The 13,263-nt window shown below is 40.1% G+C and overlaps 1 protein-coding gene across 4 annotated transcripts; it reads right to left on the bottom strand.

Moving 5' to 3' along the window:
• Positions 1-3,327: 3,327 nt before the first annotated feature.
• Positions 3,328-13,019, bottom strand: SNRPB2 (small nuclear ribonucleoprotein polypeptide B2). Of its 4 annotated transcripts, none has more exons than XM_062203835.1 (8): positions 12,940-12,998; positions 12,361-12,470; positions 11,179-11,267; positions 10,626-10,798; positions 6,280-6,420; positions 5,851-5,901; positions 4,298-4,386; positions 3,336-3,849 (listed from the first exon to the last, which is right to left on the bottom strand). In XM_062203835.1, the coding sequence occupies exons 3-8, from the start codon at positions 11,240-11,242 to the stop codon at positions 3,690-3,692; spliced, it is 678 nt and encodes a 225-aa protein (XP_062059819.1). In that variant the 5' UTR covers positions 11,243-11,267; positions 12,361-12,470; positions 12,940-12,998; the 3' UTR covers positions 3,336-3,689. The 4 variants fall into 4 exon arrangements, with proteins under 4 accessions (XP_062059821.1, XP_062059820.1, XP_062059819.1 ...); XM_062203834.1 differs by having other exon boundaries at positions 12,874-12,993; XM_062203837.1 differs by lacking the exon at positions 12,361-12,470 and having other exon boundaries at positions 3,328-3,849; positions 12,940-13,019.
• Between the last annotated feature and the right edge of the window lie 244 nt (positions 13,020-13,263).

The raw sequence follows: 13,263 nt of genomic DNA on the forward strand, positions 1-13,263 counted from the left end.
ACGGTGGGCCAGTGCTTCTTCCCTTCATCACTGAGAAGTTAGCGCCTGGCTTTTACATCCTGTATTTCCTGCTTCACAGCAAGCAAAGGGAAGGATGCATTAGAAAGCATTTATGCTAAGCAGAACACCTGCACGTTTTGCCTTCCGTAATCCAGGGGCTAAAACGTATTCTCCAGGAAAGCAAAAGCAAAGGTGAGGTCTCCTCCGTCCTGATGCGACAGCTGCTTTACTCTGTCTGCCTCAATCCAGCCCTCAACACAGGAGAGTTGAACAAGTATTGCTGTTTAAGGGGCACGTCAAGAAACAGGGACTACACGAACCCAGACTGCCACTCCATATACAGGCTCCCGCAAGGCAGAGGACAATAGCAAATAAAGCCATTTTTATTGTGATAGTAAGCTATCACAACTTAGCGAATAAGGCTCATGCTAACAAGAAGCTATGCTTGGCGATTCGATTGTATGGAAACAAAGAACACATTCTTGCCAGGCCTGGAATGTTCTAGAATTCTGCGGTGGGCAGAAACTAGAGGATGTGGAGCAAAATTTTGTTTACAAATGGGACTTTATACTTGCAGCGATGCAGTCAGCATTTGTTCCCAGTAGCTGTGCTTGAAACGTCGAAGAGATGCTGCCCGAGGTGCCCATTCCCCATATGGGAATGTATGGGTTTGCGTTCCTGCTCTGCTTTTGATCCAGCTTCCTGCTAATGCACATCCTTGGAGGCACTGGGTGATGACTCAAATTCTTAGGTTCCTGCCACCCATGTGGGAGATCTGGAATTTGTTCCCAGGCTCCTGGCTTCAGCCTGACCCAGTCACAGCTGTTGCAGGTACTGGGGAGTAACCAGTGGATACCAAAATCTGCAGATGCTCCAGTCCCTTATGTAATAACAGTGTATGTGCATTTAACCCACTCGAAGTTCCCATGCTCTTACTTACCATACATAATATAAATGCTAAGTAGTTATTGTACTAAATTGTTTACAGAGAGTGGCAAGAAAGTCTACATGCTCAGAACAATGTTTTTCCAAATATTCCAATCTGTTGTTGATTGAATCCAAGGTTGTGGAACCCACAGATATGGAAAGCTGACTGTATCATTGTAAGCTTACAATTTTTAACAATAGTGCAGATATATCCAAAGATAAATGGATAATCTCCATGTAAAATTAAGATCACAAAGACAGGTTAAGGAACTGACAGGAGACTGAAGACTTGACAACTGAACGCATTAAGATCCTGGATTACATTCCTGGGTCATTAATAGAACATCAGCGGAACTTGAGTGAGCTTATTGCTACTTTCTGATTTGGATAGTATGTTGTTACATGGGAGATTGTCCTTGTACTTAATAAAAACCACACTTAAGAATTAAATGGTAATAAGGTCATTAGGTAACTTTCTGAGGTATCCTTGTACTCTCAAACGGTTCAGAAATATTGATTGGGTAATAAGAAGGGATTATGAAGTTCTGTGCATTATTTCTGAAACTTTTATATAAATTTCAAATTATATCAAACACATCAAACCAGGTATCACTTCTCGAGGCTCAAAATCAAACAATGTGTAAGAAGCCCACATGGACTCAAGCCAGTTTATGGTCACTGTGTTCATAACAGTCCCAAGATGAAAGAACCTAAATGCCCATTCATTGGTAAAGCAAACTGTAGTTGCAACACAGATGAGTATCAAAAGCTCTCCACTCCAGACAGGACAAAACTACAGTGACAGAAGGCAGTTCGGTGGCTCCCTAGGGCTGAGGGTTGGGGTAATAGATTGACTGCAATGTAACTCAAGGAAACTTTTAGGGATAATGGGGTGCTCTGTATCTTGATTACGATTATTGCACAACTATGTATGTGACTGCCCAAACTTACCAAATGGAACACAAAAAGGGGTGACTTTCAGTTGGTAAATTATCTCAACTTTCAAAGTTCTCTAAAATCATTCCCAATTTCCCTCGAGTACAAGCAAGACCTTAAAAAAGGCCCACCCAATCCCCTTCTTTGCTGCTACCTCCCTCATTCTCACTCCCACTCCAGCCATCCCAGCCTTTCTACTTCTAACACAGACCCTCACTCTGTGAGTTTCTGTTCTCATTAACTGAGAGCACACAGTTTAAAAAGTTAATTGCAATTGGGGCCAGCACTGTGGTGCAGCGGGTTAACGCCCTGGCCTGAAGCACTGGCATCCCATATGGGCGTTGGTTCTAGTCTTGGCTGCTCCTCTTCTGGTCCAGCTCTCTGCTGTGGCCTGGGATAGCAGTAGAAGATGGTACAAGTCCTTGGACCCCGTGTGGCAGACCCAGAGGAATCTCCTGGCTCTGGATGGGCGCAGCTCCAGCCAAAATGGCCAATTGGGGAGTGAACCATTGGATAGAAGACCTCTCTCTCGCTACCTTTCCTCTCTCTGTGTAACTCTGCCTTTCAAATAAACAAATAAATCTTTAAAAAAAAAAGTTAATTACAATTGACACTAATTAACACCCTAAAGTATGGTATTTTCTCTAGTATTTCACATTATATTTTATGAAAGTAAATGAGCTTTACAACTAGGTTAAAATATTCAGAAGTCAGACTATGGATCTGACAGTTTTAGGAATATAAAAAGCATTTCTTTCCTTGCTACGCATGCCCAAGTACGATATGGTAATAACCTTATGTTTACATTAATTTTAAAAGTGGTCTTTCCACACATTTATATGCTAAGTGACAAGGTAAACTTTTATTCAATGACATACTCAAACACATAAAAATAGCTAAGATTTTTTAACGTGTGCTATATTTGCAAAAAAAAAAAAATCCACTTCTAAAGAAATTCATGGTTTTGTTGGCAGTCAATAGCCTTAAGTTTAAATAAAGTGCTGAGGACAATGAGCTTTGTAAATGTTTGAAATAATAATTACAAAAGTAGCAGCAAGATTAGTACTGGCAACCCTTGGTCAATTACCTATTTACTTTATAAAAAAAGATTTCAGATTGGAAAATCTTCCCCTTAGCATTCCTGAATTTCATCTAAGTTAGATTAACCTTGTTATAGCCCTTAGACACTGGCCTGTACAGGAGGCAAGTGTGTAAAATGCAGTTTGAAGGCGGTACTCCCTTTCCTTCTACTTTCTTAGAAAACAGGAACTATAGTGACTCCTAAATGGCCTTTTTTTTTTTTTACTGAATAAAAACATTTGAGGAATGCCCACTTTAGGTAAATATTGTGCTCACTTCTTCACTTCTTTGAAGGATACATTAATCAAATTTTTATCCTAACCATATCTCATTTTCTTCTAATACACAAGATGATCATTTTCACCAGTTGTTTACTAGCTTCTGTTGATTTAACTCTCCATAACTTTTATTAAAATGGTTTAATGTTGCTAAAACATTAGCTGTTCCAAATACTACCAGAAAAGCATGCTATTACAGAGTTTTATAGACCGTAAAAAGTGATCTAGACCGGAATAAATGTTTGATGATAGGTCAACGGGCCAATAAACAAAGCATTATGTATACAGAATACAAATAAAAGTTTATTATACAAAATTAAGGCATTCATATTTCAGAGTTCACTAAGGCTAAAGAAAGACTACATTATTTTTTTAAGTCTTTCACAAAAATCTCACTCCCTCCCATAATGTTACCAACACAAACACTATAAATAAAGCCACGTCCTTGAGAGGTGACTATCCCACACATTATTTCTTGGCATAGGTGATCTTCATGGCATGGGATGGTGTGATCTTAAACCCTTGTAAAGCATCCCTGGCGGCTCCAGCCTGCCCATCATTTTCAAATTCAACGAAAGCAATGTCATGCCTCCCGGGTACCAAACGTACTTCCTTAAAACCAGGGAACCTGTAAAGAAAGATAATTCATTAATATATACAAATACATAAATGTCTGCCATGTGTTTAAATTTGTTGAGCAACTTCCTGATATGGTCCAGGAAAAGTACTCCTATCCGATAACAAAAAACCTGAGTAGGATGCAAGAGCCTAAATATTATTAATGCTATAAAGAACCACAGGACTAATGTAAGCTAATTCTATTTTTGTCATTCTATCAAAGGTTTGCTTCCTGCTTTTACTCATTAATTAAAACTACTAATTCAAGCATTAGAGGAAATTAAAGCTTTTATCTGCTAAATCTGCAGATTGGCTTCAGTTCATGATTAATCCCAGACCAAATCAATGCACCTGAAAGGAGTTACTGCTGTGTGATGACAAATGTATTCAACGCAGGGAAGTGCTATTTGTCCTCTCTGGAGGCTGTGGGAAACAGACTTGTTTATGAAAAAACTTACTGATTAAACAGCATGGATAACATCATCTCATTAGTCTCTTCTGGTAAGTTATTAAGGAATAAAATATAGTTTGGAGGGTAATCAGGGACCTATTAAAAGAAGAGGCAAAGACAGTTTGTAAGTATAAACAGTATTGTAAGCCATTTAGTTTTTATATTAAAGCCCAAATTTCAGAAGTACATCCCGGTTTACATAGAACTGTGAAATCTCACTACACGAAACACCAAAGCTGGAAGAACAGTAACACCATGGGAATACATACCTAACAGTAACTGAGTGAAGCATTCAAGTCCAGACAGCCCAAATTTGGGGGATTACAAATTTTATTAAAGGTTGAAGCCATTTAATTAACAGCATTTAAGACAATATTTATATTTTAGCATCTGGGAATCAGATTTTCTAATAACTGAAAGATCCTAACAAAACTAGAGAAGCCCTCCTCAGCTGGTTACCTGACTCAGATAAACACTATCATACTCAATACCCCTGGCAGTAGCGTTTCCTACCTTCCACCATATAAGAAACTTTAGAACTAGAAAGATTACCACCGGGTACAACTACTTGGTGACTTAATTTATAATTTTTTCTTGCAAGTAAATGAAGTATGCATAGTAACTAGCAGCCTACAAATAGAAACAAACACTGCTATTAGATATTAAGCTATTCACTGGAAACCCCACATTGAGGTCATGGGGAACTAGAGGCAAAGGGAAGGAAGGAAGGAAGAAAAGTATAAGTAAGAAAAGGACCTTTCTGTCTTTAGGCTAGTTTCATGGAAAATACCAAGTGTAAAGGACAATTAGTGAACAATTCAAGGCCCAGAGAATTGTGCTACCATTTGTGAAGTGGCTTACAGATGCCTCAAGAGTTCAAAGAAGGGAAGTAGACATTATCAGAAAAGTAATTTAAAATTAAAAAAAAAAAAAAAATCGGTGATACAGGGAAGTCTTTGGACTTAAGCATCCTGCCAAACTCTGGCATGAGAAGGAAGCAAGAACGAAACCAATAGCCCATAACTGAGGATTTCTGCTTGAGGCATTCAGTGGGGAAGTCTTACAAGGAGTTTTAAAAACATTTATACAAGAGGCTTAAAAAAATAAGGCTGAAATGTACTTGTTCTGAGAAAGTGAGAGCAAGTGTAACTGAGAAACAGCTGCTCAACAAGTGTCTGAACTTATTAGAAAAGATGGTGTGGAGCTTGGTTCAGTGGAATGCACAGGGCCTGTGCGTCACCAGTAACCCGGAGTCCCAGTCTTCAGAGCTCTGGCTACAGACTGTAGAGACAAAAGTGTTCTCCCACAAATTGGAAACTTGTCATTTTGATTGTCACTGACTGATAATGGGAAACAAGGTTTACAGTGAGGTTTTGTTTTTTCCACTTAAAGAAAATTACATCGTTCTGAGAACTCTTAAAGGATATACTATGTAAAGCACTATGTCTTGTAGATGGAACCATCTTGTTTTTGGAAACATGCAAGTTGTTTTATTATTATTATTATTAAATTTTTCTTATTTTATTCTAGAGTAAGCACTACATGGAAAAAAAATACTACCTGAGGATTTGGTGTTGAATTTGCTTGGTTATTAGCTGAATTTGGTGTTACCTAGACAAAAGAAATAGGGAAGAGTTAAAATTTCCAATCCCTCCAAACAACAGCACATATTCATAAGTACTATATAAAAACAACATAAATTTCAAGAGTACTAATTCTATGTAAAGAATTAGCCTCTTAACTCTGACTCAAACATTCATGTGTTTACCTTGTCAGCTATTTTTGAAAAGTCTAGCTCTAATTTTAAAGAACTGTTTCACAAAATTTAAACTTTAAGATTATGGAAAGATATGCAAGAGCATAAAAAGGATTAAGTCTTACTTTTTTTTTTTAAACAACTGGACAAAAGTCAAGCATTGTATTTAATGAAGTTGATTCTCTCATTTCTTTCAATCCAGAAGTAATTATTTTTGGATGCTAATCTCTTACCTGACCGGGCTTTTTGTTAGCAGCTGCTGCAGCCTGTTCCACAGTTTTGGCTTTCTTCTTTTCTTTTTTCTTTTCTTTGTCAGCAAATGTGCCACGCATCTTGGATATTATATCAGAATCTGTTTTTGCATACTGGATTCGCTGTTTTATATATATGAAAACAGGTTATGTCTCACCATGCTGAAGGCTGTAAAGACTAGTTATTAATATTTTAAATGTTATTATATAAATATACTACAAGCTAATTTTTAACATATCCCTAAGGAAATCTGTTAAAATATTCTGAGTGGCAAATATAAATAAATTGTAGCCTATGATTCACAACACGGGCAAAGTTAGATTCAGCTGTGCTTATTATAAGAAAAACCATGAGTTTTCATTTGGGAAAAGCAAGACTGAAATATCTGCACTACTGCTTGCTTCCATTCAGTAACAAAGAAAATGCACTGGAAAGCCATCAACTCCTTGCCAGTTTCTCTCAATAGAAGGGTCAATACGCATCCATCAGCTATGGAACGTGAAATAAGGAATTCGCTTTCCAATGGTTGAAGTACACTGATGACTTACTTGGAAGGACTTTCCTCTGAATGTATTGTTTTTAAGTAAAGTAATTAAGTAAAATGACTTTAATGGTGGCATTACCTCAATTTTAAAAGGCTTTGAAAGCAAACAAAAGGATGGTATCACAACTAGTGTGACTGGGGCCACCTGCTTATTTTCACTATGCCAGACAAGCAAGAAGGGTAGCCACCTGTGAGAAGAGGGATGCATTCCAAAGCACGGTGTAGGATGGCAATTCACCAGCTATGGAATATGCAGTCTGCCTGCCCAGAGAGCTTGGAAAAGTGCAGATTCTGATGCAACAAGTGTGGCTAGGGCCTGCAATTCTGTACAAGTAACAAGACAAACAGGGTGGCAATGCTACTGGCAATGAGAGGTATGGCCCTGGCAAGAACTATTATCACACAGCTAGATTTAAAAGCGATGAACTGTAAATAGTCTTGCCAAGACTTAAACTGTTATCTAGGATGTGACTATCAGCAAATTACAACTTCCATGTTAAACATTTCTTCTCTGGAATTAAAGAATACTACCTATCTAATTATATCAAAACATATCCATCCTACAAATTCCTATCTAAAAAAATGCCCCCCTTTCAAATAAAAAAATAGGATGCTTGTGTCTCACATCAGAGTACTGGGGTCCATTTCCCAGCTCTGGCTGATTCCAGCTTAGATCCTGGGAAGTACAAAGTAATGAACAGCTCAAGTAGTTAGGTCACTGCCACCCACATAAGAGACCTGGATTGAGTTCCCAGCTCCTGGCTCCCACTCCAGCCCAGCTCCAGTCATTGTGGGCATTTAGGCAGTAAACCAGAGGATAGGAGCTCTCTGTCTCTCAAATAAATTTTAATAAAAGAATAAAATAAAAATGTTTTGTAGACCAAGAATTTGATCTTAGTCTGAGGAAAACAAGAGACATTTTTAGCAACGTAGATTAGACAGCAGGGAGTTGGTCAAAATCAAGAGCGAACTCTTTGTTTTCCTTTACTTCAGTTAGAGATGTACACATGGGGGAAGCAAGGGGAGCAAGCTTAGCAGCACACTACAGAATGCCAGGACTTCTCCGGCTGGTCTGGGCTGCTGCACTTACCCCTGCTGGCAGCTCTGCCAGTCTTGCCATCATCTTCTAACCAAAAGAGGCAGGCTGACAGCTTAAGACTAACTACTGACTTGGCCCCAAGGACTCACTCTCTACTCCCCTGGGTTTTCAACCTTGTTTGTCCCTGACCTGAGTAGACCCTGAGTGACCTGAACGCCTGCCCTTATGAAACAGTCATAAGTGAAAACACCTGATTTCAACAAGGGCTCTTAGCTGGCTGTTCTAAACTACTGCTTTCCTATCAGAGGGGCCTTTGTCTGCCAGGGGACGGCTGGTAGTATCTGGAGGCATGGCTGGTTATCGTGCTACTTGCATCTAGTGGGGCAGAGGCCCGAGATACTATGAAAATACCCTGTAATGAACAGGACAGTTCCTCACAACAAAGTATTACATGCTTTAAAATGTCCACAGTTCCAGTGCTGAGAAACCCTGGTCTACACTAAACACCCAAAAGAGACAAAAGTCTACTCACAACCTAAAAACAGAGAAGCGCAATATTTACATTTATAACAAATTTTTCATGACACAAACCATCGAAAAAATGGTCTTACTTTACTGAGGTATTTTTGGCATTAAATAATTAAATGTCCTTGAATCACAAAGAATAATTCTGTTCTCAGTTTCAAGCTAGATCACATTATTTTCATTTCTGATCTGGTATGCTGGAGTGAAAACATAAGAACAACTAACTACTTCAGTGAATACAAACAAGACAGCTCAAAGAACTTTATTCCCCCTCTTCCAGAATGCTGAAAATTTGAAAGTGCCTGCCACCTTCCTGATATAATTCCAACATAAAAATCAGATTAATGGACTTTTTCTCACTGATTTAAAAAATTATTTGTCAAGGTGAGGTTAGTGCCAAACACAGCAATAACTCCCACCTTTCCTGTATCTGAGTTGTAGGCACATTCAAGTTTATCACCACTACTCAATAAAACAGCCTTAAATACATAACAGAAAATTACCTTCATGTTAATGTAATTTTAGACCTAAACTAAAACCCAGTCCTTTGCTCCTGCCATCTCAGATCGCAATTATTTATTTCCTTGCAATATTAAGAAATATCAGCTGGTCTCAGAAGAAGCCAATTGGCTGAAAATTAGTGTATGCAGGAACCATTCCAGTTTCCCAGGATAACCTTTCCACACAGATGGTATCTTGTCAGTTGGGAAGGGATGGAGTAAGAGAGTTGGACAGAGGGTGAGAAATTCTACTCCTGCAACAAACAACAGGTTGCTCAGTCCTGAGGTGGACAGCATGGTGCAGGACAGGAGTCCTCAAACTACAGTCCACAGCCTGTCTATGATCTTGTTGGAACACAACCATACCACTCTCCCATTCACTTACCACCTACAGGCTGCTTTTCTTCCTAGAAAGGCAGAGTTGAGTGAATCCTCGCAACAAAGATCACATGGCTAGCAAAGCCAAAAATTTTTACTATCTGGCTCTTTATAGAAGTTTGCTGACTCCTGGTACTGGAAAGAAAAAAACAACCCACCCTACTAGGGGTTACAAGACTAGTTTTCACATCCTGATGCTGTTACTCATCATATTAAAATAACCTAAATGAATAATTAACCATTTTGTGTCTGACTCAATTTGTAAAATCAAAGGATCAGACCAGTGGTCTGCACCACAGCCTGTGGATCAAGCCAGTCTATGGCCTGTTTCTGTATGGCCTGCTAATTAAGAATTTTTTTAAATACAATTTTAAATGGCTGTTAAAAAAAAAAAAGCGACAAACACAAAAGAACAGGTAACAGAAACTGTGTGACCCATAATATATTTCAAAATATTATTTCATTCTTTACAGTTTTTGTTGATGCTTGAATTAGAGCAAAGAATACACAGCCTGCCTACACTTCGGAGATAGTGAAGTCACTGCACACTCTGAGTGAGTTAACAGAAAACTCAGAATGGGGACCCAGAGCTAATATCCCTTCTCATCTCATCCCAATTGTTCAAGAGACACAGTCTGGAACGCACACCCAAAGTACTCTGTACTCACTCAGGCATGTAGAAGCCTTGCCTCATACTGTTTCCACCTTTAACCAAGTCCCTACCATCTCTGATTTACACCAAGTGAATTCCGTACTCTCCCGATTTACTCCCCAATCCAATCTTCATCCAGTAGCAGATGTGAATCTTTCTGTTATTCCAGAGTTGTAACACTCTCCACATATAAAAATTCCACTTCCACTCACTGTCCTTCATAAAACCTATGTTTTAAACCTATGACTTTCCCCAAGATCAATGTTTTATCTAGACTGCCTAATTTCTGAAAGATTTTCACTACTCTATTAGCTGAAACTTCAGACTGGATTTCCTCTTTGATCCATAATTTTTGTTTTATATTGCTTCACAAGTTTAGTTATCATTTTAAATCTTTGGGTTATTATTAATTTCTAGTATTTTAAGATAAGAACATTGTCTATACTGCTATTATTTTGAAAATATTCTACATCTCAGTGTATTCTGTTTTTGCCCATTTGAACTGTCCTAAGAATAAATTAACCTCTACTTCTGTATTTCTATGAAAAAATACATAAATAAAAGGAACTCAAATTCCCTATAACACACTTAATTAAAAGTGAAAGCAAAAACCACAGTTTCAAGCATATATTTACAAATCTACCATAACATTCATAGTGATTAAAGCAAAAGTAACAGTACTGGCTTACCATTGGTTTACCATAAAATGGAAATCCTTGTAACTGTCTCAAAGCATTTGTGGATGAGCCCAGTTCCTTAAAAATAACAAAGGCCTGCCCTCTCATCTTCATGGTCTTTAAAGCCACAATATCTACCACATGGCCAAACTGAGAAAATAGGGCATACAGGGATCTCTTCAATTCTGTCCAAATAAGAGGGGAAATAACTTGTGAACGAAGGAAAGAAAATTCTTCATAAAATGACAGTACGTTGAGTGCTCTGTCACCATTTATACAGTTAGTAGTTATATATGTAAGTAAAAACACAAATTGCTATTCCCATTGGCTATCTAACGTAAAAAGTTATTTGAAACCATTATGAGTAGCTATGAGTAAGAACAGATTCAGCATGTTGTCAGTCACTACCTATTTTTGTTTTTAAAAAGCCTGGAAATCCTTACACAAAACTTTATAAATTTATTACTGGAGAGAAGAAAAATGAGTTTGGGTGCAGTACAATTTTTTAAGATGGTAGTGAACAAACACATTTTAGTTATGAATAAGTATTTTTAAAAACACTTACCTTCTTTTTTAATTTTGTCATTCATATTATTAATATAAATTGTATGATTTGGTCTGATATCCATGTCTGAGTTAAAATGTTCAAATAGCCTAAAGAGAGGATAAAAAAAAAAAAACCTGTTACAAACAGGTGTGATTAGATCAATACAGCAGAAAGTTGCTGGCTTTTCTGTTTTCTTTCAATCCCTATGTCAGAATGTCAGTTGGGCCATAGACTCTGATATCTCTCCAGCACTAGCTAGCCCTCCTCTGTATTTCTGTTTGAGAGGCAAATGCACACACAGCCAGAGGCAGACGATGAGCCCCAAAGCTCTGCTTCACTTCCCAAATGCCCAGCTTGTGGCCCAGCTCAACTGAGGTCAAGCGAAGTTAGAGGCCCCTCAATCCTGGTCTCCCACGTGTGTGCAGGAACCCAATCACTTGAGCACCACTGCTGTCTCTCAGGGTCTGCATTAGCCAAAGCTGGAGTCAGGAACGAGGGCTGGGACTCAAGCCCAGGCACTCTGATATGGGGCAGACATCTTAACTGCTACACCAGATGCAAACCTCAAGCCCTCATTTTTACAATTCTCAAGCTCAAAATTTAGTGAAACACCAGTATCTTGCCAGAGTTTAATAAAATGATATTCAATACATTTTTATACTTTCCCTTCACTTGTGCTACTTCCCATCTGCCTAATGAAGTAACTTTTATTAGTAAGCTGGTTTACAAATTTTGACATAAAGGAAAATGAAAAGGAAACTACCAAGTGTACAATCCAGTACAAATCGTTAAGACAGAACATCAGTGGACTTTGTTCCTGGGTGCACTTACAAAGCACTTCCGTATCTATCAATCAGTGTGCATAAATTGCCACCTGCCGTCTTCACTCCAGGATGACCTCTGGCAGACTTGGCAAAGACCTTAATCTCTCAGGTCTTCATCTGTGAGACGGGGCTGGGGCTGGCCAGAGCCCCCGAAGTTCTAGCACAGCTCTTGCATCAGAAGCCCTCAAAGGAGCTAATATCATGACTGTTACAAGTCAAGGCGCACGCTTGAGGTCACACAGCTCTTGAGCAGAAGGCCTGGGAATTCCGTCCTTGCAACCCACTGGACGATTTCCACACTTCACGTGGTTTTTAAGTTGCCAAGTGTGACCCTGCTTTACTCCCCTGGACGGCCCACAGATAATTAGGTACGTACGTAAAACTGCTTGTTGTGTTTACACACAGCGAGGGAGAAGCCGGTGTACTTGTGCAGGTGACAGATGAAGAGAAACGTTTCTCAAAGCCTCGACATCCCCCAGTCGAAACCTGGAGGAGGAGCAGGGGGTCACCAAGTTTTGACCACGAGAAGGGAGCGAGAGAGATAAAAGTGAAGGCGAGGAGAACAAGAGACCAAGAGGCTCGGTGCTGGGCTAATCAGAGCAGGGCACCTGGTGTCGCACCTCTCCCCTCCGCCAAAACGGAAACAACAGATCCGCTGAAAACCACCTGGAATCTCCCACGCCCCGCACAAACGGGGCTCTGTAAGCGCCAGCTTCCTGCCTCTCCAGACACAGACTCTCTGCCCCGGGGCCACCCCGCGATCCAAGGACCGCGGCAGTCCCGCCAGAGACGCGCGCCGCTGCTAAGCTCCCCAGCATGGCCGCTCCCTCGTCCCAAGCCGACCCCTCCACAAAACCAAGGCGAGACACCACCCGACCACACCTCGCACCTCGTACTGTTCGGGCTGAGCAGCGTGAAGAACCGCAAGACCGAGGAAAACGGGAATCCAACCCACCAGAGGCCGACGCCGTTCCCACGAGCAACCGGAAGCCGGAAACGGTGCCGAAGGCGGAAGTGACGACGAAACTCCTCAATCGAGCGCCGACAAGTCGAGAAGCCCAGCGCCGAGTCGATCGATGCCTCCCGGTCCTCCGCGGCCCCAAGCTGGGGAACTCTCTGCGCATGCGCTTACGTGCTGCGCTGAAGGAGGGCCCGGGGAAACGGAAGAGGGTTGAGAGAACTGGATAAAGCCCTGGGGCCATGCTGTGAGGTAATAAAAAAGAGCGGTTCATTTACCCCCCCAAGAGTGAGGGAGGTTTTACCTCACATAGCACTGCCT

Source organism: Lepus europaeus, chromosome 10 (assembly GCF_033115175.1).
Source record: "Lepus europaeus isolate LE1 chromosome 10, mLepTim1.pri, whole genome shotgun sequence".
Lineage (NCBI taxonomy): Eukaryota > Metazoa > Chordata > Mammalia > Lagomorpha > Leporidae > Lepus > Lepus europaeus.

Coding starts and splice junctions, on each gene's coding strand:
- SNRPB2 (XM_062203837.1), bottom strand. CDS start 11,242: ATGGATATCAGACCAAATCATACAATTTATATTAATAATATGAATGAC. Junction 10,799..11,178: donor TGACAAAATTAAAAAAGAAG/GTAAGTGTTTTT, acceptor TTATTTGGACAG/AATTGAAGAGATCCCTGTAT. Junction 4,387..5,850: donor ATTCAACACCAAATCCTCAG/GTAGTATTTTTT, acceptor TTCTTTTAATAG/GTCCCTGATTACCCTCCAAA.